General features: G+C 48.6%; 1 protein-coding gene across 1 annotated transcript in view; it reads left to right on the top strand.

Annotated features, from left to right (window-relative positions):
• Positions 1–26419, top strand: part of MYO15A (myosin XVA) — a 1426381-nt gene that overhangs the window by 1192980 nt on the left and 206982 nt on the right. Inside the window, exons 54-55 of the mRNA XM_078662701.1 lie at positions 15449–15531; positions 20891–21021. Coding sequence (XP_078518827.1) covers positions 15449–15531; positions 20891–21021 — 214 coding nt within the window. The remainder of the gene's footprint in view (positions 1–15448; positions 15532–20890; positions 21022–26419) is intronic.

The following is a 26419-nucleotide window of genomic DNA, read 5'->3' as shown; positions in this document are numbered from 1 at the left end:
TAGATCGCTCAAACAAGCCACTAGAAAACTAGAGAAAAAATGGAGGGCATCCCGCCAAGACAGAGACAAACAAATTTACAGAAGCTCCTTGACAGCATACCACAAGGCTATTCGCGCGGCGCGGAAAAACCATATTGCATCTCAACTATTGGTGGCCGGGAACAACCCCAAAATACTATATCAGATCTTAGAGACTTTCATTAAACCTACAGCTTGCGAAAGCATGGATGTGGCCTCTCAGCATTTATGCGACAATATCTCCCAGTTCTTCACCCAAAAAATTGACGCTATCTATGATAAAATCATACATTCGAATCATAACAGTAGAAATGCTAATGACCCTATTTTAAATACGGAAATACAATCCCCGGTCATGCATTCCCTCTCTGTATTTCCCCAATTGAGTAAGTATTAGCTCTTATCTCCTAGATAAAGAGTGGTTGCCCGATGGACATCATCCTTGCACGTATTATGCCCACACTAGCAACGGATCTGGGTCCTGCCATCCAGAGGCTGATTAACCTCTCGCTGAGCCCAGGACAGGTCCCGAAAGGATGGAAGAAAGCTCTGGTCAAACCGCTTAGGAAAAATACTGCAACTCCCTGGAGTGAGCTAGCAAATCTCAGACCTATATCGCTGCTCCCGTTTCTGGGCAAAATTATTGAAAAATACGTCAACAGAAATTTGTCTGAATACATTGAATCAGCAGAAGTGTTGGACCAATCACAGTCGGACTTCAGGCCTCGGCACAGTACCGAGACCGCCCTGATGTCAGTCGCAGACGATCTCCACATGTACCAGGATAGGGGCTACTCCGTTATCCTGGTGCTATTGGATCTGTCTGCGGCGTTTGACACCGTATCCCACTCCATTCTAACTGCTAGGCTGGCTAACATCGGCCTGAAGCACGAAGCTCTGGCATGGTTAAGGAGTTTTTTAGCAAACCGCACCCAGCAAGTAACCATGGGTACGTATCGGTCAGAGGAAGTTGAAATCTCCAAGGGGGTGCCACAGGGCTCATGCCTGAGCCCCACGCTTTTCAACATATATGTGGCACCCCTGGCATGAGAACATATGGATTCATCCCGATATCTTACGCGGATGATACTCAACTACTCTTTCCCTTTAAGATCTTTACCCCCGAGGTGAGGAACTCCTTCTCCCAGGGCATGAAAGCAGTGGCCCACTGGATGTCTTCCAACTACCTGCAATGCAATGTTGGGAAGACAGAAGTCATGTTGTTTGGTGAGGCAAAATTACTCTGGACTCCAGACTGGTGGCCACAAGATCTTGGACCAGTACCCAAACCCAAATTAATAGTCAAGAACTTGGGAGTCCGACTAGATCAGGAACTTACTCTCAAACAACATGGCAACCAGGTGGTAGGAGCCTGCTTCTATGTGATTGGCATGCTGCGTAAAATTTTCCTCTTATTACCAGACACATCCAGGAGGACACTGGTACAGGCTCTAGTCCTGAGTCGATTGGACTATTGCAATGGCCTGCTCCTATCTGTCAACGAGGGAGTCATAAAAAGACTTCAGGTGGTCCAGAACACGGCTGCCCGCTTGGTTCTGAACGCCCCTCCTCGTACGTCTTCCAAACCCCTGCTGACAAAATTACACTGGTTATCTGTCAAGCAGAGGGCAAAATTCAAAGTATGCTGCACCATACATAAAAGTATCAACGGGATGGGACCTGCATATCTGACCACCAAATTTGTCCCTTACATACCCCCCCGGACACTCAGGTCGAGTGAACAAGGCCTTCTGTGTGTACCTAGAGCAAAGAAGGCCAGACTTGGAACTAAAGCGCTATCTGTAGCAGGACCCTCCCTTTGGAATAGTCTCCCTATATCTCTTAGGCTATGTGCAGATCACTTCCCTTTTAGAAAGATGCTGAAAACCTTTCTATTTCAACACTAGACTAGAATAACTGTTCATATAGTTCTTCCTCTTAACCTAGGTGGTAGGAGCCAAAAGCGCGGAGATACTCCTTCGGGAGTCGAAGCCAGCGCGATACAAACCTGCAAATAAATAAATAAATAAACTCCTGTCATTGGAAATCATGTCTCTAATCTCAGAGGGACATCCTACACTTGGATTCTGAATAACATGTCACTTTCTGCATTCAGTATTTCAGGATTTGCTTTCCAAATAAAATGCTTACAAAGGCAGAGGCATAATATTTAACTTAAATTCCTGTGTGTTGCGATCTGACAATCAGTGTGGAGGTCCCCTGACATATACATATAATCTGTGCTGAACATTACTTTACTTTACCGTGATAAGATACGAAAGCAGAGCGACAGATCTGCTGAACAGGAGAGCGAGCCCTTCTTAAAATGGCCAATGACTGCAATATGTGCGCGCGCACTCGAAAACGAAACCTAGCGTGGGGGCGGGACTTGTGGGACACCCCCGCGCCGCACGGCCACCAGCTGCTGCGTGTGCCCCCTCGCTGTGCCTAGCTGCCTCGCTGCCGACTGACCCTGCTGCCGTCAGTTTGCCTTCCTTTGCCAATCGCTTGTGCCTGTTTTTATTTTTGAATCCCTCTCCCGTGTTTAGCCTGTTTTGTCGATCACTTGTGCTTGTATTCATCTCTTAGGCTTTTTCCCCGTGTTTAGCTTGTTTTGTCGATCACTTGTGCTTGTATTCATCTCTTAGGCTTTTTCCCCGTGTTTAGCTTGTTTTGTCGATCACTTGTGCTTGTATTCATCTCTTAGGCTTTTTCCCCGTGTTTAGCTTGTTTGTCGATCACTTGTGCTTGTATTCATCTCTTAGGCCTTTTCCCCGTGTTTAGCTTGTTTTGACATTCCTGTGTGCTTGTCCATATTCTCTAATCTTCTACCCGTGTTAGCGCTCTGTTTCCCGCCTCCCTCGCCGCCCCCGCTTCCCGCCACTACCGCCGACCCCGCCCCTTTTCCCTTCTGTTCCCTCCCCGCTCCCGCCTCCCAGCTGCTCCGCCCACCCGCGCACTTCGCCTTATATGGCGACCGTGCGAACGCGCAGCGTTGACGCGCAGCGGGCGCGCCGATTGTGCGCCGAAGGCGCGCCAAAGGTAAGCCCGTCTGCGCCCGTCCGCGACCGGATCGCGACCAGCGCCAGGACCTCTGGCCCCCACCGACGGAAGCCAACCCAACGAACCTACACCGCCGCCGACCTCATCGCACTCAACACCGGCCGCATCCCAGGATGTCACCGCGCCGCCCCGAAGCACACCCACGGACCCTTCAGCTGCCGCGCCTGCAAGTTCACCTGCATCCGGACCTTCCCTGCACCCGCCAAACCGAACACCAGCAGCAACCACCTCAAGTGCATCCTGCTCAACACCCGCTCCGTCCACAGACACGCTGTAGAACTCTGGAACCTCCTCGACACCACCGCCCCGGACGTTGCCTTCCTCACCGAGACCTGGATGAACGCCTCCTCAGCCCCAGACATCGCCATCGCCATCCCGGAGGGCTACAAGATCATCCGGAGGGACCGCACCGCCAACCAGACGGGAGGAGGCATCGCGATCATCCACAGAGACACCATCCGCATCACGACCAACACCGACGACACCCTAACCACCGCCGAACACCTGCACTTCCAGATCCACACCAACCCGAAGACCACCCTCAGAGGCACCCTGATCTACCGACCCCCGGGGCCACGCACACGATTCAGCGAGGACATCGCCGACTTCGTCAGCCCGCATGCCCTCCCCTCCGCCGACTACATCCTCCTGGGGGACCTCAACTTCCACCTGGAGAACAACAACGACCGCAACACCACCAACCTGATCGACAACCTCGCCAACCTCGGACTCAAGCAACTGGTGTCCACCCCCACCCACCTCGCCGGACACACGCTCGACGCCGTCTTCTCATCCAGCAACGACGTCACCTTCAGCCACGCAACAGGACTCCACTGGACGGACCACAGCTGCGTCCACTTCACCTTCAAGAGAACGACGATCCACCACCACCAACAACAGGTTGCCCGCAGAAGCTGGAGCAAGATCACAGCCGACCAGCTCGCCGCTTCCCTGAGCCAGCACCCTCCCGCCAGCTCAGCGAGCCCCAGCCTGGCCGCCGACAACCTCACGAAGTGGATCAGCAACTGCGCGGACGAACTCGCCCCACTGAGAACCCCACCCAGCGGGCCCTGCAGCAGAAAAACACCATGGTTCACCGACGAACTAAAGAGCTCCAAGAAGAACTGCCGAGCCCTCGAGAAAGCCTGGAGAAGGGAGCCTACCACGGACAACATGACCACCCTCAAGCTCGCCACCCGGAAACACCACCAACTGATCCGCGCCACCAAGAAAAATACATACAAGGATCGTCTGGACAACAACGCACACAACTGCAAGGAACTCTTCACCATCGTAAAAGAGCTCTCCAACCCCAGCGCCGGAAGCAATGACATCACCCCGTCGCAAGACCTCTGCAACTCCCTCGCCTCCTACTTCCACAACAAGATCGCGGACATACACAACAGCTTCAGCAACCAACCAACGCAAGCCACAACCGCAACAACGCCACCCACCACCACCCTCCGCACCTGGACTCCAATCAACACAGAAGACACCATCCGCACAATGAACTCCATCCACTCCGGATCTCCAACTGACCCCTGCCCTCACCACGTCTTCAACAAGGCCGACGCTGTCATCGCACCCCACCTGCGGGACATCATCAACACTTCCTTCGACACCGCCACCTTCCCTGAGAGCTGGAAGCACGCCGAACTCAGCGCTCTTCTCAAGAAACCCACAGCAGACCCCACCGACCTCAAGAACTACCGCCCCATCTCGCTCCTCCCGTTCCCGGCCAAAGTCATCGAGAAGACCGTCAACAAACAGCTGGCAACCTTCCTCGAGACGAACGGATCCCTCGACCCCTCACAGTCGGGCTTCCGGGCGAACCACAGCACCGAGACCGCCCTCATCGCTGCCACCGATGACATACGAACTCTGATGGACAACGGAGAAACAGCGGCCCTCATCCTCCTAGACCTCTCCGCGGCGTTCGACACGGTCTGCCACCGCACACTAGCACAGCGCCTTGGCAACATCGGAATCCAGGACAAGGCACTAGAATGGATCATCTCCTTCCTCGACGGAAGAACACAGAGAGTCCGCCTACCACCGTACAAGTCAGAGGCCACCGAAGTCATCTGCGGCGTCCCTCAAGGATCCTCACTGAGCCCCACCCTCTTCAACGTCTACATGAGCCCCCTTGCGGCCATCGTACGCCATCACAACCTCAACATAATCTCCTACGCCGACGACACCCAGCTGATCCTCTCCCTGACCAACAACCCCGCCACCGCCAGAGCCAACCTGCACGAAGGGATGAGAGAGGTAGCCGAATGGATGACGACCAGCCGCCTGAAACTGAACTCGGACAAGACGGAGGTCCTCATCCTGGGCGCCTCGCCCTCCGCCTGGGACGACTCCTGGTGGCCCTCCGCCCTGGGCACCGCACCCAAACCAACGGACCACGCACGTAACCTGGGCTTCATCATGGACTCCTCCCTCTCCATGACCAGACAAGTAAACGCCGTCTCCTCGTCTTGCTTCAACATCCTGCGCATGCTACGCAAGATCTTCCGGTGGATCCCCACCGACACAAGGAAGACGGTCACCCAGGCCCTCGTCACCAGCCGACTGGACTACGGCAACGCCCTCTACGCCGGAACCACTGCCAAGCTCCAGAAGAGACTTCAGCGTATTCAGAACGCCTCGGCCAGGCTCATCCTCGACATCCCCCGACGCAGCCACATCTCCGGACACCTGAGAGATCTACATTGGCTCCCGGTCAACAAGAGAATCACCTTCCGGCTCCTCACCCACGCACACAAAGCCCTACACGACCAAGGCCCGAGCTACCTCAACAACCGGATCAACTTCTACACTCCTAAGCGCCTCCTCAGATCAACCAGCCACGCCCTCGCCGCCGTCCCCCGCATCCGAAGAACGACAACAGGAGGAAGATCCTTCTCCTACCTGGCCGCCAAGACCTGGAACTCACTCCCGACCGACCTACGCCTGACCCAAGACCACCTCTCCTTCAGGAAGAAGCTCAAGACCTGGCTGTTCGAGCAGTAACGGCACCCCCCCCCCACCCAGCGCCTTGAGACCCTACGGGTGAGTAGTGCGCTCTACAAATGTCATGATTGATTGATTGATTGACTTCCGTCTTGTGCGCGAAGCCTGCACCCACGGAGTTCCTGGTCCGAGGAGCAGTGGTGACGCGGGGCTCCCATGCCTGAGGGAGAGCCCCGCGAAGGCGACAGAACACCGGATTGGTGGTAAGTGGGCCTTGGGGGGCGCTCGTGTGTGTGTGTGTGTGCGCGTGTGTGTGTGTGTATGTGTGCGACCGCGGGGGTGTCTCTGTATGTGTGCGTGTATGTGCGCTCCTGTGTGTGTGTCTCTGTGTGCGACGGCGGGGGGGAGTGTCTCTGTGTGCGTGCGTGTATGTGCGCTCGTGTGTGTGTGCGCATGCGTGCAGGGGGAGGTGTGCCTGTGTATGTTTGCGCTTCCCAGGAGACAGCCACGGCGAGCGCGGCGCGTGCCAGTTTCAAATCGCCTCCAAGGCGATGCGCGCGGCTAGGATTGTCTCCTGGGAAGCAGACACGGCGACAATAGGTTCTCGGCGAGAACGCGCTTCCGCGCGCTTAGCCGAGACCTAAAAAGGGTGAATTGGACCGGGAAAGATAAGGGCAGCCACAATATCCCTGCCAGATGGGAAGGGTAAAAAGCCTGCTCCACCTGGATCCAGGGTTTCTTGTCAGGGTTATAATTCCAGTCCAAGGAAGGGTGAAAAAGTAAGAGTTAATGTCCAGGAACCCCAAACCACCCTCCCAAACCGGCTTGCTCAAGCTCATCCCTGCTATCCTCGGAGACTCACCCCTCTCATACAAAAGCCAGCATTTTCACCCGAATATGCTTATGTACCTAAGGAGAGAGAGGACAAGCAGGAGAGTTTGTAGAACGTATAACAATCTGAGCAGGAAATTAATTTTCTGGCTAAGTCTGCAGAACTACGAGATTTCTAGCTTCACCCTGTGATACAAGTCCTTGAAAAGACATGTGAGAAGTGGTGGCACATTGCAGGCATATAAGTCCTTCGTTTGAGGTGGCAAATAGATCCCTAAATAGGGGATGGTGGGCGCCTCCCACTGAAAGCCTGCCTGCCTAATGGTGACCTCAAAGCTATGGTGGGGATCAGCAACTCACAGTCTCCCACAGGGCCCCAAAACTCCAAGGATGGGGGTGGGTCCGAAAACCCTTCCTCTGTCCCAAAGAATCCTTATTGCCATGCCTGTAAGCAGACTGGCCACTGGAAATCAGATAGCTGTTGTCCAAAGAATAGCAATAAAGAAAATATACCTCCAAGTAAAGCTCCAACACCTCCTGTTACTATTAGTAGTAATCCCCCAGGTGGTGGGAGCACCCCCAAGAATTTGGCTGGGTTTACTTTTGGAGCTCAGGTGGACTCTGGCCTAACCAGGTCCCCTACTACAGCTACTCTTGTCTGTGAAAATGGCATGGGGTTTGCCAACTTCACTGATTGCCCAAACACTTTGAGCAAGTACAGGCAAGAGCCCCTCATCAATGGTCAGAAAGTTGAGGCCTATAGAGACACAGGGGCTAGTATCACTATGGTGACTGAGAATCTAGTCCCCTCAAGGTAACTTTTACCTGGTGCCACATACCAGGTGACAAACATTGATGGAGTGCAGAAAAATCATCCCATGGCAGTGGTAAATCTCAGCTGGGGAGGTGTCACTGGCCCAAAGAGAGTGGCAGTGTCAACAAACTTGCCTGTAGATTGTCTACTTGGGAATGATTTAGAAATCTCAGCCTGGGCTGAGGTGGAACAAGAAACACATTCTAAAATGGAAAATCGCCATGGAAAGGTTAGTGGAGCTGTGATGGCCACAGCCCCAGTCCAAGATGTCCTTCCTGAAAAGGTTAGTAGGGCTGTGCTAGTCTCAGCCCCATCTCAAACAGATTTTTTCCCTGAAAAGGTTAGCAGAGCTGTTATGGTAACAGCCCATACCCAAACTGAGTCCCTTCCTGAAAATGTTGGTGGGGCTTTGATGGCCACAGCCCAAACTCAAACTGATTCATGTGTTGTGAAGCCTGAAACTATGGATCACTCCACACAAACAGAGAGCATTGAGGAGGAAGAGAAATCTCCCTCCCACCAGACATTAGGAAAGGATCAGCCTCCTCAGGGAACTGATCTTACCCCTTGTGAAGAAACTGCCCCAGAGGTAGTCAGGCCTAGCCTGGCAGAGCCCCTGATATCAGTGGACCCTTCCAAGGTGGGACCCAGTCTGGAGCAGGTAACCTGCCCCTCTCTACCCTGCCTCAGTCAGCCCAGGGCTACAGAGGTCAAGGAGGCCAGTGAGCCCCAAAGGGCCCCCTGTCCAATAAAACAACCCCATCAGCAGATTAGGGACACCAAAGCTAGCAGCCCTAGCAAGGTGAAAAAGTTAGAAACTCCTGAGGAACCCCCCTTAAACTTAGTTAGGGACCTCCCCCAGATGGACTCTGTTGGGCACAGCCAAACTTGGGACCTAATGGCCCCAGACCTGACCTGTCCCTCCAGTAAGCCAAACAGAGGGACCCAGCCTCCAGCTTTAGGCAGCCAGAGGTTGACCCTGAGAGCCCAACACAACTCAGTCGTGGAAAGAAAGGCATATATGGTGGATGGTGATTGGAGGAAGTTGAGCCCAACAGTAGTGGAGCCTCACTTCAGTACTCCATCTCAGCACCAGCCTTTTACTTTGCCAAAACACACCACAGGTAGAGATTCCCTATGGTGGAGACCCTCAGATACCCCTAGGGTGAGGGATTGCTTAGTGGACCATGAGACAGGGGGTAACCATGCTATTGCATGTACTTCCTTGTAGCATGGACTAAGCAGCCTAAAGGCTTAACTTAAGAGGGCATGTGAAGCCAGCTGTTTTACCATATGCATTCCTGTAATATCAAATGAAAGGACACCACACAAGTTATATATTATAAAAATATATGTATTTATTCTCAGAATAATCCCCTGTACTCTTTATGAGTATAGAAGCACAAGCGTTTAAACAAAAGCACAATATAACATATGAAAGTTGCACGTTTATGGATGAGGCCGGTGGCCACTCAAACCATATATCAAAAAAGTGGTATAAGTATCACTATTCGATCAGTGGTAAGGCCTAGGGCCTTGGGAATCGCTGGGACTACACTGGACTAACAGCAGTTAGGACGGGAGTAGCCAGCGGGATTCGGGTGCAGCGCTAAAAGCACACGCATGCACCAATGCAAAGTCAATGGTGCGTAAAAGTTATTGAGTTACAGTTTTAAGAGTCTTCCGGAGGAGCCAAGCTCGCGAGCGTAATGGTCGCCTTTTAGCTCGGCTCCGTCAGCCCTCCGGCCTGACTCGTATATCCTGCTTTATATCCTGTCCGGAGACGACACATTATCGAAGAACTGGGAACATAACGCTTTGCTCATACTCACCGTCTTTCCCGGAAGCTCCGACGTGCCGCGGTTCCGAAGTTGTGCCCCCCGAATGGACCGGGGCCTCCGTGGAGCCTGGCCCGGGACCTTGCCTATGGGATCCGGCCTGGTATTGCTGTGACTGTCGGCCTCGGCCGAGAGAGTGAGCCACTGGTGAGAGCCGTTGTGCGAACATCCCGGTGATCCTGAGCCGGGCCAGTCCTGGTGGCCTGAGGCTGATGCGGGGCGCGATGCTCCGGGACTGATCATGTGAAGGGGTCCCCCCCGCCGCTGCTGCGTCCGGCGACACTGGACCCTCGCGCCTGGACTCCGCTGGTGAGGAGCGCCGGCGTTTAACATAGGCGGACCCCCGCACTGGGCGAGTACCCTTTCTGCCCCGAGGCCGCCATCGCTGGGACCCCCCGGAGCTCTGTAAAGTCCTACATTTTTGAACCGTCTTGAGAGTGACGGAGGGTGGTGAAGGGGCTGACTTCACAAAATGGCTGCCGCCTATCTGGAATATGGATCACCTCGTGGCGGCGGACTTGGGCTGCCGGACTGCATGGGGGCCTGGACATGTGTGCGTGAACCCACAATTGGAGATGTTCTTGATGCCCTGAGATCCTTGCACGCGTCCCTGGCCCCCAATGCCCCTATACGCTCGTCGCGGTCCGCCGCCATCTTGGATGGACGCTTCTTCATGCATCCCCCTTGTCCCAGTGCTTCCATTGGCTCGCCCCCTTCGGCTGTTGCGAGGGTTACTACCGCTGTTCATCGACCACTTTGTGGGCCAGTGGCTTTGGAACTCCTTGCTCTTCGAAGTATAGAGATCGGGGACTCGGATGTTGTGCCAGAGCCCGGTCCCACTTGGGTGCCTGGGAGGAATGCTGGACTGCTGCCTGTCTCTGCATCTACGAGTTCGTATTTCTATATTGCGGGGAAACTCCCGCGTTTCCGAACGGCGAAACTGAACTCCTGTTTTTCACCGCCCGTGCTGCTGTTGCTGATACATTTGAACTACCTATTTGAACTTTTGCTCACTTGCGGGTTGATTGACCCCCCTTGTCTACGTCTTTATCGTACTTTCTCTCAATTGTGTGCTTGCCTCGCATCGAGTAGCTCACTTCACATTGTCATGAGGTGGGTGGGGTTTGTGGTTAAGAAAGGATTGGGGTGATGTGCACAACTTCCGGTGGATTTTTGGTGTACGAACTTGTGGTGTAGTTGCTTATATTCATAGCGCGGTGGGAGGTCCCCCCCTGTAAGTATTATGGCGCTCGAGATCGTGTCGTTCTGGTTAATTCGTGAAACGAGTATAAGGTTGGGCGGAGGGCTGTGCCCGACTGTATTTGTTTCCGCCCTCTTGCTCCTCCCTCCCATTTCCTTTTTTGTGTTCATGTCTTCTTTTTGTCTCATTTATTCTTCCTTTCTCTTCTCTCCACTGCATTTTGGGTTCTGGTTTAGGGCGACAGGCACGCTGTCTGAAGGGTAGGCCGTAGCCTTCTACAGGGGTGCAGGGTGGGATGGGTGGGTTGGGTCCTATTTGATGTTCATTTTCCTCAGTTCTATGGCCCTTTTGTATCTCTTTATAGGAGTGCCGCGTCTGTCCTTGCCTTCCGTGGTATGACTGGGGGTGGGTCTGTAGCGTCGTTGATCTTCTTCTTATAGTTCTGCTGTTTTCCATAGCGACTGCCATACCCTCCTCGTTGCTAATGCTCCTGCTCTCTCCTGTGTTCCCCGCCGCGGGACGCCTGTGTCGGCGTGGCGCCCTTCTCTTTCGTTTTTTGTTTTCAATTCCCTCTCTTCCTTTTTTTCCCGTCTTGTCCTCTTCTCTCCCCCCCCCTCTTTCCTCCCCTTCCTTTTTTACCCAAGGTTAGTATGACGGGTTAGTTTTGGTAAGATATCCATCCGATCCCTTCGTTCTGGTTCCGATGTGCTATTGGGTGGTGGGCATGCAAGTCGATAGTGATCGCATGTTGATTGTGTTTAACGCAACTGTTTTTATACCTATGTATACGGTGTTGCCTCTCCTGTATTGCGGCCCCATACCCCCTTACTGTTGTTGAGGGTTTGTTTTGGGAATTCGGATTCTTCTATGTTGACACTGAACCTGTCGTACTCCTTCTCCCCATATTATAAAATTAACCTTCTCTGCTCCTGTTTGCTGGTCGCCTAGATCTTCTGTGTTTCCCCCTTTCCGGGTTTTTATTGTTCATGCTCTTTAATGATTGGTACTGTAATGCTCGCTCTGGATCTTTTGCCTGATTTCCGTATTGTGGCCGGCCAAATTGGTTGTAGGCCCAGATTTGTATATCCTTTTGATACGAATAAAGGTTTAAAAAAATAAAAAAAGAGTCTTCCGACTGGACTAGAAGGACAAAACTTTAGACTTAGACACTAGAGGTGTAAACCACTACAGGAGCACCGGCGTTCAAGAGTTACCTCACCCACAGGAAGCGGGTGCACAGGTGCAAAAGCGTGTCGGGTCTCGTCGTGTAGATCTATAGAGCCTGGAGATGAAGATGCAGCCGGCGGCCAGAAGAGAAGTGTCCGGTGTGATCCAAGGGTAGATCGAAGATGTAGAGTACCTGAAAGCAGAGGGGACAGAGTCTGGGTCACTAGCCAGTGACCAGGAAGGAACCAGGCGATGTTGGGCGCAATCAGGTGCTTGTTGTGAAGATTGTCTCCGCTGCCACGTGGACTCGGGGGCATCGAGGATGACCAGGGTCGAATCACGAGCTGTCCCACGAAGGCTCTCGCTGTCGGCGGTGTCGGCTTCTGGATCAGAGTTAACAAGCCTTGGCAAGGGAAACCCACGCAGGATTCGAAGATCGCTTCTTACTCGGACCAGCAAGGTCAGAGTGGGTGCTCCTTTTCAGGGGAGCGAGGGCCAGTCTGGAGCAACCAGACTAGCAGAGCAAATTCAAAGGTTCGTCGGTACTGGGGCCACTAGCCAACGGGCAAGCGACCGGACCAACACGTCGAGCAGGAAAATGCAAAAGGGCCCCTCGCAGCACTCGGTGAGTGTGGAGGGGTGAGCTTTGGTGCAAAAGCTGCTCGGGGCTGGAGCTTCTTAAACTCCAATGCACAGCTTCGAGGGAGCCTCAGGAGCTGCACGGTCAGCGCTTCGTAGTTTTTCCAAGATAGCCGGCCCCACACTTCAGGTCGCCTCCACGGGTCTCAGCTTTGCAGGGACTGTGGATCGGGCTGTTGGAAGGCAGGAAAGCTGGGTCTTGTCGATCTCTGTTGCTCGAGTTCCGGCGGGAACTGCAACAAAGCAAACAGTGAGGTGTTGGATGGTGCCTGTTTGCACAGGGTGGTCACTCCTTGACCACAAGGGAGATTCTTCAGTCTTCTACGTCGAGTAGGATGTCGAAGGGTCCAGAGTTTTGTTTCATAAGTTTCAGTCAGGATAATCTGATGTGCATTGGCACTGCTCCCACCTTTATTCCAAATCTGGGGGCTGGATTACCTGCTAGGTCCCTCCTATGGGTGGGACCCAGGAAGGTGGTGGTTACACCCCTTTCCCTTTGTCCAGTTTCGCGCCAGGACTGGGGCTGGAGTGCCCCAGAACCGGTTTGACTGGATTTTGCATGGGACACCTTGTGTGCCCCAGGCAGTGTCTAGTTTCTTTCAACCCTCCCTGCTCCAATACACTATCTCCTGTCTGGGGTGGTGTAGCACCTCCCTGTGACAGGAAACCCTTTGTCCAGGCCTCCCCTGCCAAGTTTCGGTCAGCAGCAGGAGGTCAGACTTGTGTCGGGGCAGCAGCATCCATTTTGTGATGCTGAGGCTCTGGTTAGGATTAACCGCGTTTAAAGTAAAGTAACATGTCTTCTTCCTCTAGAAGGGTGGAATGCTACCCCCGTCACCAGAACTGGCGAGGGGGTAGTATTCCGAAGTGTATGACACCAAACACGACATGTTTTGATGAAGCCAAACCAAAGTTAGCAATAACCGCGAGGATTATAATGCACTTAAGAGTATATGGTATGGCAATATCCTGGAACAGCAGTAAGGAAATGGTTCCGACCTCTGCAGACAGGCTCAGCTCATGCTAGAGCACCATCTCACATAAAACCAAGCACTCTGCCTCCAGGATTGTTAAGGCCTGCCATAGGAGTGACTGATAGGTATATATGTGTCCAGATATAGGTTTAGATACAGGTATACTATATCTAAGCAAGGGGTGATTACACCACCTTGCCCCAGCTGAGTGATCAGCCAGTTGTGTCGATTTAAGTACCAGCCAGGGGTGGCAAAAGATATGCTGCAGCCCCTGGTAGGCCTTGGATGCACCTATGCCCTGAGCACCTATAGTGCCTGGTACAGGGGCTGACAAGGTGTCCAGTACCAAATTGGTGATGTACCTAGGGTACATGGATTCCATTTAAAGAGAGAGCAGATAGCCTGGGACCCTGATTAGCAGGATCCCAGGCCAACTAAGTCGAAAACCAGCTAAACACTAGGCAAAAAATCTGGGGTAAACATAGTCAGGTATCCACATTCCTACACACCCTATCAAACTTCTTCTCTGCGTCAAGTGAGAGCAGGGCCATAGGGTGGTGTAGTCACTCCACCAATTCCATAAAGGCCCCCCAGCCAGATATTATTGTTTGCTTGTATATTGCAAATGAAGCCAAAATTGCAGTTGAAGAGGGCGATAGGCCGATAGGAATGGCATTGTGTGTCAGGCTTACCAGGTTTCAACAAAAGAGTTATATGTGATTCTAACATGGTGTCGGTAGTCACCCTGATGGTAAAAACAAATTAAAAACACATATGAGAGGCTCAATCAAAAGAGATGCATAGGCTTTATAAAAAGTGGGGGTGTAGCCATCAGGGCCAGGAGCCTTATGTGAAGGGATGTTGCTAATTGCCATCCGAACCGCATCCGGGGTGATATCATCCTCCAGAAGGTGCAACTCTTCTGTCCTATCTGGAGGGGAATAGGTGATGAGATAATCATCTTGTCGTTGAACGTCGAACTGTTGGGCTTGGCTAAAGGATCTCCACCGTCTCATGGTGAAGGCAACCCTCTTCATCTACCATCTCCAGGACGTGATTATGGGTGAAATTAATGAGTAATGTATGCGCCAAGAGCCGGTCCACTTTGTCCCCTTTTTCATAATATGTTTGGTTGATATGAAGCAGTTTTTTTAGCCGCTGATTGCATCAAGAGATGTTCCAGCTCACCCCGCAGCTAACTCAGGTCCCGCAAAGTCCTGTGGGAGCCCCCTGCTCTATGGCGTACCTCTCCCTGTCGTATCTGAATCTCTAATTCTTGTTGATGGACCTTATTCACCCATTCGAAGGCTGCGGTGTGAAAAATTAGTTCGCTCCAAAAAACTGCTTTTGCTGCGTCCCAGAGGGTCACAGGTGTCACGTCCCCTGTGTCATTTGCTCTTGAGCACATTCTGATAGCTACTAAGTTTACACTAGTTTGTGAATGGAAGCTTTGGCATCAACTCTGATATCTTTTTAGAAAAATGTGCACAAGTTTGTTCACTTACGTTGATAGCTGTTGCAATGTTTTGTGCTCAGATAAGATTATTAACTTTGAAATTATGTATTTTTTATGTTTTAAACTTTTTTGCTCTTTGCAATTGAATATATATGGATACAATTAGGAAATGTTGCTAATGTATGCTGAATATTTTCGAACCTTAAATTAATGTTATAGAGTGTTTATCTGCAATTAGTATCTCTGCCAGTAGGAATGTATGAGGCCTGAGAGACCTGCACTCCCCACCCTGACAAACTATCTAGAACCTTTATTTAATTGCAAAAAGGTTGTATTGGATTGCTGCTCTCACTCATAGAACATGTAGGCAGACTAAATCAGCAATGATTTTGCTGTATAATGCCATGATAAACAACTAGGCACTCTGCTGACAGCCTTTAATGCACCAGCACTAATTGTTCCTGAATATGTACTTTGCATTTGTTCCAGGTTTGTGGCGAGAATGAGGTGATGAAGGATGAAGGATACTGCCAGATCATCAAACAGATTACAGATAACACAAGCTCTAAGACGTAAGTGCTTTCTGACTTTCCTTTTGTTAGCCTTCTGTAAGATTGTGATTTCTTTACTCACAGGCGGAAACGTGTGTATGCAATAAATGCTGGGGTATCAATTTCCAGGTTAACAAATCCATGAAGTAAACCATCATGAAAATAATCTGTTCCTAATTTGTCCCTTATGGGTAGAATCCACTGCAATTACTTTGAGAACCAGTCCTAAAGTGCATGTGCTGCTCCCCTAAACATCATGACATTGTTGTATTCCTGCTTGGCATGTTTGATGTACTGGTAAGTCCTTTGAAAAATGGTATACCATATACCCAGGGCCTGTACTTCAAATGCTACTAGTCGGCTACCGCACTGATTGTGCCACCCACAGAAGTAGCCTTTCACACCTGTCTTGGGCCTGCTACTGCAGTGCCTTTGTGTGCAGTTTACTGCCATATCAACTTGGCATTTAAAGCCACTTGTCAAGCATTAAATTCCCCTTCTATTACACATAGATCTCCCAAGATAGGCCGTAAGTAACCCTAAGAGCAGCGTGCCATGGAAGTAAAAAGTAGGACATGTACTTGTATGTTTTGCATGTCCTGATAGTGACAAATAGCCTATTTTGTTTTCCACTACTGTGAGGCCTACCCCTCAGATAGGCCAACATTGGGAATTCATTAGTACACTTTTAAACGGCAAATAATGATCAGAGAGGAGTAGCTGTTTCATGTTTAATATGATTGGAATGATAATGATAAATCCTCCTTACCGGTGAAGATAGATTTAACATTTCTGTTTTAGAAATGCCACTTTTAGATGGTGGACATTTCTCTGCACTTACTGTTCTTTGTGCAGGAAAGCTAGTCTCTAATACACTTCTGGGTTGGGTGTCAACTACCCTTTGTGCATTCCCTCTAGACAGCCACAAACAGGAAGGTGAGGCTTAACTGCATTCTGAGCCCTCATCTGCATTCATCTGCATGTTGATGGGGCTTCCTGGGCATGGAGAAATGGGAGGGGCTGACACACTTCAAAAGGTAGTGTCCTATTGTCAGGATTTGAGATCCTCAGGAACAGTACTTCCCAAGAGGCCCACCTTTCTGCAGCTCCTGCTCCGCGCTCTAATGTTACCAGAGCAAAAGAGAGGCTAAATGGGGGGAAATAGTACAGGGAAGGAACACCTGGGAGGGAGATCGGTGGAAACAAAGGATAACCCAAGAAACATGAGGTAATGAGATAACAGTATTTGTCTGTCCTATACAGAGCATAGACTGTCAAGTTTAGATAATTTCAGAAAAAAATAAATCCACTAAAGAAAGGGGATTAGTAATGTAATCTTATAACCATAAGATTTAGCAAGACGGTTTTTTAAACATTTTCACTCATGTCACCAAGTTCAAGATGAGTATCTACAAATCTATAGAACAACTCTGCATAATTCTATTGTATCAATACAGTTAAACAAGAATACATTGACAAAGAATCTCAGCAGATCAAAATACAATAGCCCCTCTATTTTGCACTCCCAATTTGTTCTCCTTCCACAATGCACTGGATTAAAACAGCTGTTGAAAGGACTGACGAAATTGCAGAATCAGTCCCGAACTCCTGTTGTGACGCAGCCCAAGGAGATAGAAAATAAAACACAGTAATTAAAAACTCCGATTCACCACCTGAGATACCGTGATGTAGCTCAGAAACACTCACATGTCATCAGAATTTTTACACTGGAACCGCAAGGTTGTAGCCTTTGAATTACCCGACCGCACTGTAACAGGTCCCAAAAGAAATGCTGCCACCACGAACAGAATCCTCAGAGCCGGAACACCGCCAAACTTATGGAGTCATGTGATCTGATTAGCAGACGCTTGCCTGCGTTCCCTGGGGAATTAAATTCTGCTACTGGTAAATGATTCTGTTTGTACTCAAACTGTCCTTTCTCTGGTGGCAACCTTGGAATGGTGTAATGTTGTACAACACAATTATAGAGTGGAGTGCACTCCATTTCATCCATGTAATCAATATCATCAGTATTGGCAGTAGAATGCGTGCATTCCGGAAACGCGGTCCGCCCTCCATCCGCGTGGAAACGTAATTGACAATGGGTTAGGGAACGTAATTTCGCTCCCATACCGGAAGCACTGCTGAAAGGCTTTGTCGCACAAAAGATTCCAAAAATTTATCCAGTTTTGTAATTTTAATCCATTTATTCCAGTTCTCAATTTGTAAGTCCTTTTCGTCCGTCACATGAAAAACCGGTATGTATTTAATTCTGATGCGGTAAATATGCCCATCCGGGCCTTATTTTTACGGCAGGAAACATACATAGTTCATCCTCAATAGTATCATATTCCCAATGCATTTCGGTTGCTTTTATCAACCTTCGTCAGGGGTACACTACAAATTCAAACAACAACATTTTAGACTTCATGTTATAAAACGTATATCATATCATTGCAATATCATTATTCGTTATGTACTTTGTTAAAAAAACTCAATCAGCGCTTTCCCTCTAGTGCCTCCCAACGCTCAAGTACTCTACATCAACTCTCCTCCATTGCTGTTATACTTTACGTGGATCAATTTTTGGAATCTTTTGTGCGACAAAGCATTTCAGCAGTGCTTCCGGTATGGGAGCGAAATTACGTTCCCTAACCCATTGTCAAGTAATGGTGTACAACCCAACAACCCAGCCATTGCCTTCCTTTTTCATTGTGACTTTTCCCGCATAATCGAACCACTTGCACCTCACCAACGAGTGCGGGATGCAGTGGCGGCTCCTCCGCTAAGGCGGAGGATCGTCGCTCCACTGCCAAGAGCAGCAAAGAAAGGAAAAAATAAAATGATAATAACGGAACCGTATCATTTTATTTTTTCCTCCTGCTGTGGCAGTACATGACGGGGCGGGGCGGGGCTGCAGGGGGGATAGTGGTAGAACACTCCTGTGCACAATGACTGTTTGGTCGGCCCTCTCTGACCTCCCAAAACAGTCATGCGCACTTCCCTGTTCTCCATGCAGGTTGCATTACAGCCTGCTTGGAGAACATGCCCACCCCTCCAGCCTCTGGCTGAGTGCCGTCTCACAGCGCTCAGATCAATCACAACGCTGCCTGTTTCCTGTTCCGACCTGGAGTAGGACACATGGGAGCAGGAGAGAAGACGCAGGACCCGGCGGAGGCAAGGTATGTTTTATTTATTTATTTATTTTAAAGCAGCCCTCGCACCGCCCATGGCGAGCCATGTTGGCTGCCCCTGGTGGGCTGGGCCCTGACACTGCAAACCGTGACACCTGTCCACACACAAAGCACTGATTTGTCCCCAACAGATAGCTTAAAGGGCTCAACTGGTCTGCTTTTCTGTAATGACTGCTTTTCTGCTTGTTGCCCTGCTGCTCCCTGACTCTGCTGAAGGAGAGCTGGTCTCTGCCTTCCCTCCAAGTGATCTGCAAAGGCTTGCTGGCTTGCCTCCTGTTTTCTGAAGTATCAGGGATACAAAAGACTTCCTGCAATTCTGCTAGTGCTGCTGGACTCTCCCTTCTGTAAGTCCTACCCTTGCCTGAGGCGCCCTCTCCGTGTTCTGGACCTCATAGGTGGGTTCTGCGTCTGTTTTCTTCAAAATTGATGCATCCTCACCACTGCGCTGATCGGAACCAGCGCATCACGCGTCATTGCGGAGGCTGTTCGGCAACAGCGGTTCTAAAGCCTGAGCGGTCCGACGACACTCGGCGTTGAAGCATTGATTTCACTTCAGCAAAGCTCGAAGATGACCCAGCAACCTGACTGCTTGTAAACGATCAACGAATCAAGCTCTCAACATTGACGCTTTGCTCCATCCAAGAAACTTTGTCAGGGGCTCCTGCATGAGTCCTGTAGATGGCCTGCCCTCCAATGCAGTCAGCCTGAACTTTGGATTTGCACCATTCCTTTGCGACCTCAAGTCACCATTTTACCTCTAGTGACTTCTAAGTAAACGTTTTCATATCTTGACTTCTACTGATTGGATTTTTGTTGTTTTGTTCTTATTTTGCACAGATAAATATTCTTTTTCTAAATCCGTGTGGTCTTTTTGTGGCGCATTCATTGTGTTACTGTGTGTGTGTTGTACAAATACTTTACACATTTCCCGTTTAGATACGTCTCACTGCTCTGTGCCAAGCTACCAGAGGGTGAACACAGGTTACCTTTTAGTGTGTATCTAGCTTACCCTGACTAGATGTGGTTCCTGTCTGGCCTGGGTACATACCTCAGCTAACCTGGAATCCCATTTCTAAGAGTAACTTTCCCATTTCAGCTCACAAATAAATCCTAGCTGCGAGAGGCTCATCCTCCTCAATGTTCCACAGGAAAAAAAAGAATGCTGCACAAGTTCCACGAGCACTTGAAGAAACTTGCAATCACCTGCACAAATGATCACCAACACAAAGAGATGATTCTGCAAATTTTCAAATGCTGCAGATCAGTACTGAGATATCTGGTTCTAAATGAGCCCCACATGAACTTTGAGGCAATCTTAACACAAGGTTGCTCATCTGAACTATTGGATGCAACAACCACAAAAAATGGAGTCGACCCTAGTTCATGTTGCCATAAAGAGAACTTCTGGGCCACTGTATTCAGACAACACTGAAACAGTCCATTGCCGTCCCCACCAAACTCAGCAAAACAAAAATGAGAAGGTTCCTCAAGTCACAGAAGTAAATGTGGATGCTGCAGTTATGATACACTTGGGAACCAAGAATGCTCCACACAAGGAATGATGCGCTTAACATGTTTATGATCCATCATTCTGCGTGTACTTTTAAAGTTATGTATGAGCCAAGGCTCTGCTTTATCATTTGTAGATTCATAATTAGAGTGATTGAGAACACAATATATATAATTGCTTAATCAAAGCTTGAGTTAAAGGGGTGGGAAATGCAGTGAAGCTAAATTCCATATCATTACCAGAGCCCTGAAAAGTCTGGTGCTGATGAAAACGTTTTGCTTGTGATTTGGTTTTAGGCAGTAATAGAAAAACCCGCAGTTCAGAAATGTAATGATTCGAAACACATCCCCTAATGACTTTTAATATACACATGCCAGATATCTTCTGTATATGCCCATTGTTTTCTCTGCAACTGCAACTGCATCACAGGCCAACCCTTTATCCCATGTTTCACACATTCATAAACCATGCATAGTCTGAGCCTTGCCTCTCCTATGTGCCACCAACACAACAACTCCAAAGACCAACCCACAGGCAACACAGAGTTCTCAGTGACACACAGATTCTTGCCTCCTCCCACGTTTATCTTGGCACTCACCACCTCTTCATGTAGCTCACTCATTCACAGTATGGAAAGTTGTGACTAAACATACAATTCTGGTTGTGTTTTTTACAGGGATAGCAGTCAGCGGGGTTGGAGACTTCTTTACATCTTGAGCGCTTATTACAAATGCTCTGAGGTCCTTAAGCCCTATCTCTTCAGGTACTTTCAGGACATCTGCAGGAGTCCCGGTTTACATTTTCAAGGTGAGCAATATAAACATGTTTTCCCTTCTCTATGAATTTCAAAATACTTAGTCAGGCCCTGCAGTATATTTGGCTAGTAATGGCATATGCACATCTTGATTCTCGCTCGAGGTCTTGTTTTCTGAAACCTTGGACCCACTCTCAATCACTGTTGGAAAACCAGAACCCCCACTGAAGTACTACTGGAAGCTGGGGATAACTCTTAAAGCATTTTCGATGATTTAAACTGCAAATCAATACACACAAAAATACAGAAACAAGCATTCATCAAACAAATATACAAATGATGAAACATTTTATATTTATAATTCACAAACAAATATTTAAAAAAAATCAAAATTTGAATGGGAAGATTGGAGCTCTTCTGAATTCAGTTGAAGCCACTCATCGTAAACACTATATTCGGTTTAATGCACTGTCACTGCTCCAACAAATCAATCTGAGGATGCAAACTTTATTTGTAGCCTCCAATTTCAAATTACCTCAAAATTACAGAGAACTTTAAAACTTTAAATTTGACATTTTTCTTCTTTATTTATATACACTTTATTAATCTGTTAATATTATTTCATTCTCTAAGCAGTCGCGGACTCCCTGATTAGGCTTTGCAGACCCCCAGGGTCCTTGAACCAAAGGTTAAGACCCACTACCCTGAAGATTATCTACCTTCAGAGTCAAATGTCTACGTGTGATGTTGTGTATATATTGAGGAAACAATCTTTGTTGTGATAGCAAATACAGACACTGCACAAAATATGTTTGTTGGGGACCAGATGTTTGTAGGTAGACATGCGTTGTTGTGATAGAGTGAGTTGCTCACCGCTGTGTGATCACTTGAATCTATCTTTCACAGCTCCCATTTGAACACAGCCAATTTCCTTATTCAATATGGAGCAAACTAAGAGTAAAAGTTGTGTTAGTTCAATCTATGAATCTAACCAGTTTCGTTTTTGATACCTTTTATTAAAATATCTGAAAGTTAAATATAGCTATGGAACAATGCATTCGTTTTCAGAGTGCCAGAAAGGTTTTTTAGACAGCCGAAATACAGTAGAAGTAATGGGAGTGCAGGGCAAGGTAAACATTAAAGGTGGAGTAGGATTACATTTGGTCTGATAATTATGTGCTTAGTTTGCACTCCGACTCTAAGCAACCACACCATGAGGACACCAAAATTTTTTTGATCAACCTGAGAATGAGACATAGCAATACCACTTTATTCAGGGGTATTATTTTCCTGTAAGCTTTTTTTAGCTTGGTTTACTCAAGCCACCTGCTAGGAAGTGCGTTCGCTGCCTACAGTACTGTCTGTAACCATTGGAAGAAATTGCTAACATTGAAAAGCAGGTGTCATAAAAAAAGGAAGACTATTTGAATTAGACAGTGAGTGTTAAAGGGCAAGGGCAGACGATTCCTTTTTCCTCGAGGACTGACAAATAACTTGATGTGAAACCTGTTAAGGGAAGGACTTGTAGCTCTCTTGATCTGGGGTACATACGATCCACAAGCGGGTGACATATTGATAGACAGAATGTAGTTTTACTTGTGCTATACAGCCACCCCCTTAAACAATTTAAAAGTGTGTGTTGATGCGCTGGTGAAGTTATAACTAAAAAGCACAGTGGAGCTGTGCATTAGCTGTAATTGACGTCACAAAGCCAATGGTGCACTGAATGTGTTGTAAATACTTTGTTGCTTTTTCAGAGTGTTTCTTTTAATCAAGGATTTATCCAATCTTTTTTTGTCTAATCAATAACTAGTTTGGGCTCTTCCGTTTCCACCTGTTTTGCTGATTTTGCTGAGAAGCCTGTCGATGGATATCTCCCTAGAGACAGCATAAGCTCACCTATTAAAAGAGTTACAAACACTGCGATCAAACCTCCAGCCAGTAGTGTCTTGTAGAGCTAATCTGTAAATTTTGGTAGACGCATTAGATTCATGATCAGAAAACTTGACAGAGGCCTGGTGGAAGTGCATGGTCTTTGAGCCATGTGTGGAGATGTTGAGGAAGGTGTGGGTGGCATTAATCTCCTGAAGTAAATTAAACCCTAGAGTGGGACAGAGGTCATCTGGAGCCTGATGGCAGTATGCCCACTAAAGGCACAAGGGATTAAAAGACGGAAGACTGCTGTGTAAGGTCCCTACTCTGCTTTGTTGTTTCTGTTTTGGAGTGTGCATTCTGAATATCGACCCCAGAATATGTATGGGTCACTATATCAAGGAAAAACTATCGAAAAGAAAATGTCAACAGGTGCGCAAGTCTAGATTTTGTGAACACAACTCCATATATATCTACCTACATGGCACTTATATCTTCATGGTAAGTAGACGTAGAGTTAGGAATAATAAATATAAACTTCCCTAGATGTACGTACCTTTCAATATTTTGTCCCTTGATATTTTGTACTCTATATTCTCATACCACAATATACTGGGAGTCAAAGTACAATTGTACAGTCTGTTCTCAGAACTTAACATCTAACGACTGTTCACCAGACGAGGTGGTGTTGTCCATTCTGAATCTCCGTGCCAGAAGTCAGGCTTAACAATTACAAAACAAGTTACAAAATATGTTATATCTATGCACTGAGCTGTGCTAAACACAAAGCATACTTGACTCCTAGTTTGCTATAATCAGAGCACTGGAATTATGCAACAATGGCGGCACAAATTATTCAGCAGGACTGATTGAATGGGACAATGAAAGTCAAATTATTGGGCATTATGTGGCTTATTCTGCAGTAGCATTATCTTGCTATTTTCTCATATTACCACACATTCATACGAAAAGGAACCCAATGCTACACCAAATATAAAGGTTTCTTAGGAATTAACTATATGTGCATGCAGCAGATCTCACTGAAAATTTGACTCAATAACAAATGCTGACTTGTCTTGCATGCACTAAAGTATACAAAAAAGTGATGGATGGAATGCTTGAATTAGCCTCATCCACTGGTAATTAGACTGCTTGAGGCTGCATCCCAATCTATTGCTTTTAGCTCGCCATCAGTTTGAACCCAGCCACATGCAAATCAACCTTCACCCTGCTCCTCGTGGGAACAGTCCAGCCCGTACTGCCAGGCCAGGTTCTCCTGGAACTGGAATACAAGCAACCCTGGACCGGTTTTGCCCTTTCTATGGGCTCATCAGCCTGGTGTAGCTTGACTTCAGTGGCACAGTGAGCCCGGGACCCAGGTATAGGCAAACCTGTCACACTTAGGGCATCAAAAAACAAAGGGATGATGATAGATGGAATGACGGAATGTTTGAATTAATCTCAGCTACTGGTGATTGCTTGGGACACATCCCAATCCATAGTTTTTTACCCACCATGCTGCCTCAGTTTGGACCCAGCCATATGAAAATCAGCCATGAACCTGCTCCCCATGGGAGCCGTCTAGCCCGAACTGCCAAATCAGTTCCACCCTGAACCAGAACACAAGCAACCATGGGCCAGTTTCTCCCTTATTATGGGCTCATAAGCCAGGTATAGCTTGATTCCAGTTCACAGTGAGCTCTGAGCATATGTGTCACACTAAGGGCATCAAAAACAAAGTGAGGGATGGAATGCTTGAATTAATCTCAGGCACTGGCGATCACTCGGAGCCGCATTCCAGCCCATCGTTTTTCGCCCAACATATTACCTCAGTTTGGCCCAGCCACATAGCAAATCAGCCTTGAACCTGCTCCTCATGGGAACAGTCCAGCCCGAACTGCCAAGCCAGGTCCTCCCGGTACCGAAATACAAGCATTGTTTCATAAAACTCATTTTAGATATTAGCACATAATCCCCAACGAATAGCACACATATTTCTCAAAACATTGACTGACATATCTGTCTCTAAATCTTTTTAAAGAGTACTAAAATCACTATCCTCAGGAGAGACTTCAACATTGACCTCCATACTCTACTAGATAGAACATCCCATACACAGACACAATATCCGTTGACAGTAAAACTAGAAAACTTCATTCTCGCAATGGGTATGGGAGACATCTGGCGAGCACTGAATCGGACACGCATAGACTACTCCTATTATTTGGGTGCACATAACTCATACTCCTGCATAGATTATTTCTTCACCCCACTCACCTTAGATACATTTACAGAATCCGATTACAAGGCAATGGGTATATCGGACCACTCCCGTTAAGTATTACACTAGACAAACAGAGGGTGAAGGAACGGGAAGAATGGAGAATGGCAGCATGTAGAATCTGATAGAGACATCCAGCTGCAGATTCCTTAACTTTTAATTGAATTTTCCCCAGGCGTCAAACTGGATTCTGAACTTTTTAAGCAGTATCTCTGCGTGCCGGGGGACAGCGCCATACGGCTCCTCAATGACGTTGTCTCTGGATGGTGACATCAGCGGTACCATATAGGTCCTCCTGGTGCATAGACGTCAGTTTCTTCTTTTCCACGCTGCAATGCGGATACAGAGAAGCAGTTCCTCAGGCTGTTTGTGTTTTTGGCCTGCGGTTCTCAGTCGTGTGAGACCTGTGCTTGACAGATGTTGGCTACGGATCCCCACCCCATCTGCTTGTGGTGCCTAGTAGAGCACCATGACTCCAAGGACTGCGATGCCTGTAAACGGCTTAAGCCTAATGCCTTGCGAGAAAGGCGGATGAAGATGTTGATGGCCCAGCTCTCCTGGTCAGAGTCCAGGCGACGTCAGTCTCCTCTCTGAGGTTCCTGCACGGGGCCGTTCAAGAAGTTGTTCCTGTGAGCATTGCTCACCTAAGTCACCAAAATCTCATCGGAACGGATCGAAGTCATGGCGGCCTTCTAACTCACAGGGTAGCGACGTGGTCTCTGCTGGTTCTTCCTGTTCTTTTAAGGAGGATGTCGCACAAGAGTCGACCCCGTTCCTCCCTGCTTATCCTGGAGCCGGGATGACTATGACCCAGATGCAGGCATACTATCATGCTCTGCATGCCTTTTTTGGGTCCATGCCTCCCCCTGTAGCGCCTTCGGGCCCCAAGGAGGTAGGGGGAACTCTGACTAGAAACACGGCGTGCCTGGGGTCATTACGGCGTCAGAGCACAGCCCGGTGCGGCTACCAGTTGTGACACCGGCAGCAGCGGCGTATGAAGCTGTTCAGGAGGCGGATACAACGCCGTCCCGACGCCGGTTGGCACCAGAGGCACCGCTCATGGTGCACGGCAATACGACGACGCCCGACCTCGATCGGCGCCAGAGACACCGCTCATAGCCACTGCGGTTCTAGTGTTTTCTCTTTTGTATTCTGAGGGCAAAGCTGGCTCTGTTGCTGTTTTTCCAGCATTGCAATGTGGCTCAGGTGATGCTGGTGACGTCGACCGCTTAGTTGGCCTGGTTCAGCCTCTTGTGGGAGGTTCTTGGGCTGCATTGGGTGAGGATGGTAGTCTACAA

Source organism: Lissotriton helveticus, chromosome 10, assembly GCF_964261635.1.
Source record: "Lissotriton helveticus chromosome 10, aLisHel1.1, whole genome shotgun sequence".
In the NCBI taxonomy this organism is placed as follows: Eukaryota; Metazoa; Chordata; class Amphibia; order Caudata; family Salamandridae; genus Lissotriton; species Lissotriton helveticus.
The sequence above is the reverse complement of the archived record's forward strand: the minus strand, read 5'-3'. Positions and strand labels throughout refer to the sequence as shown.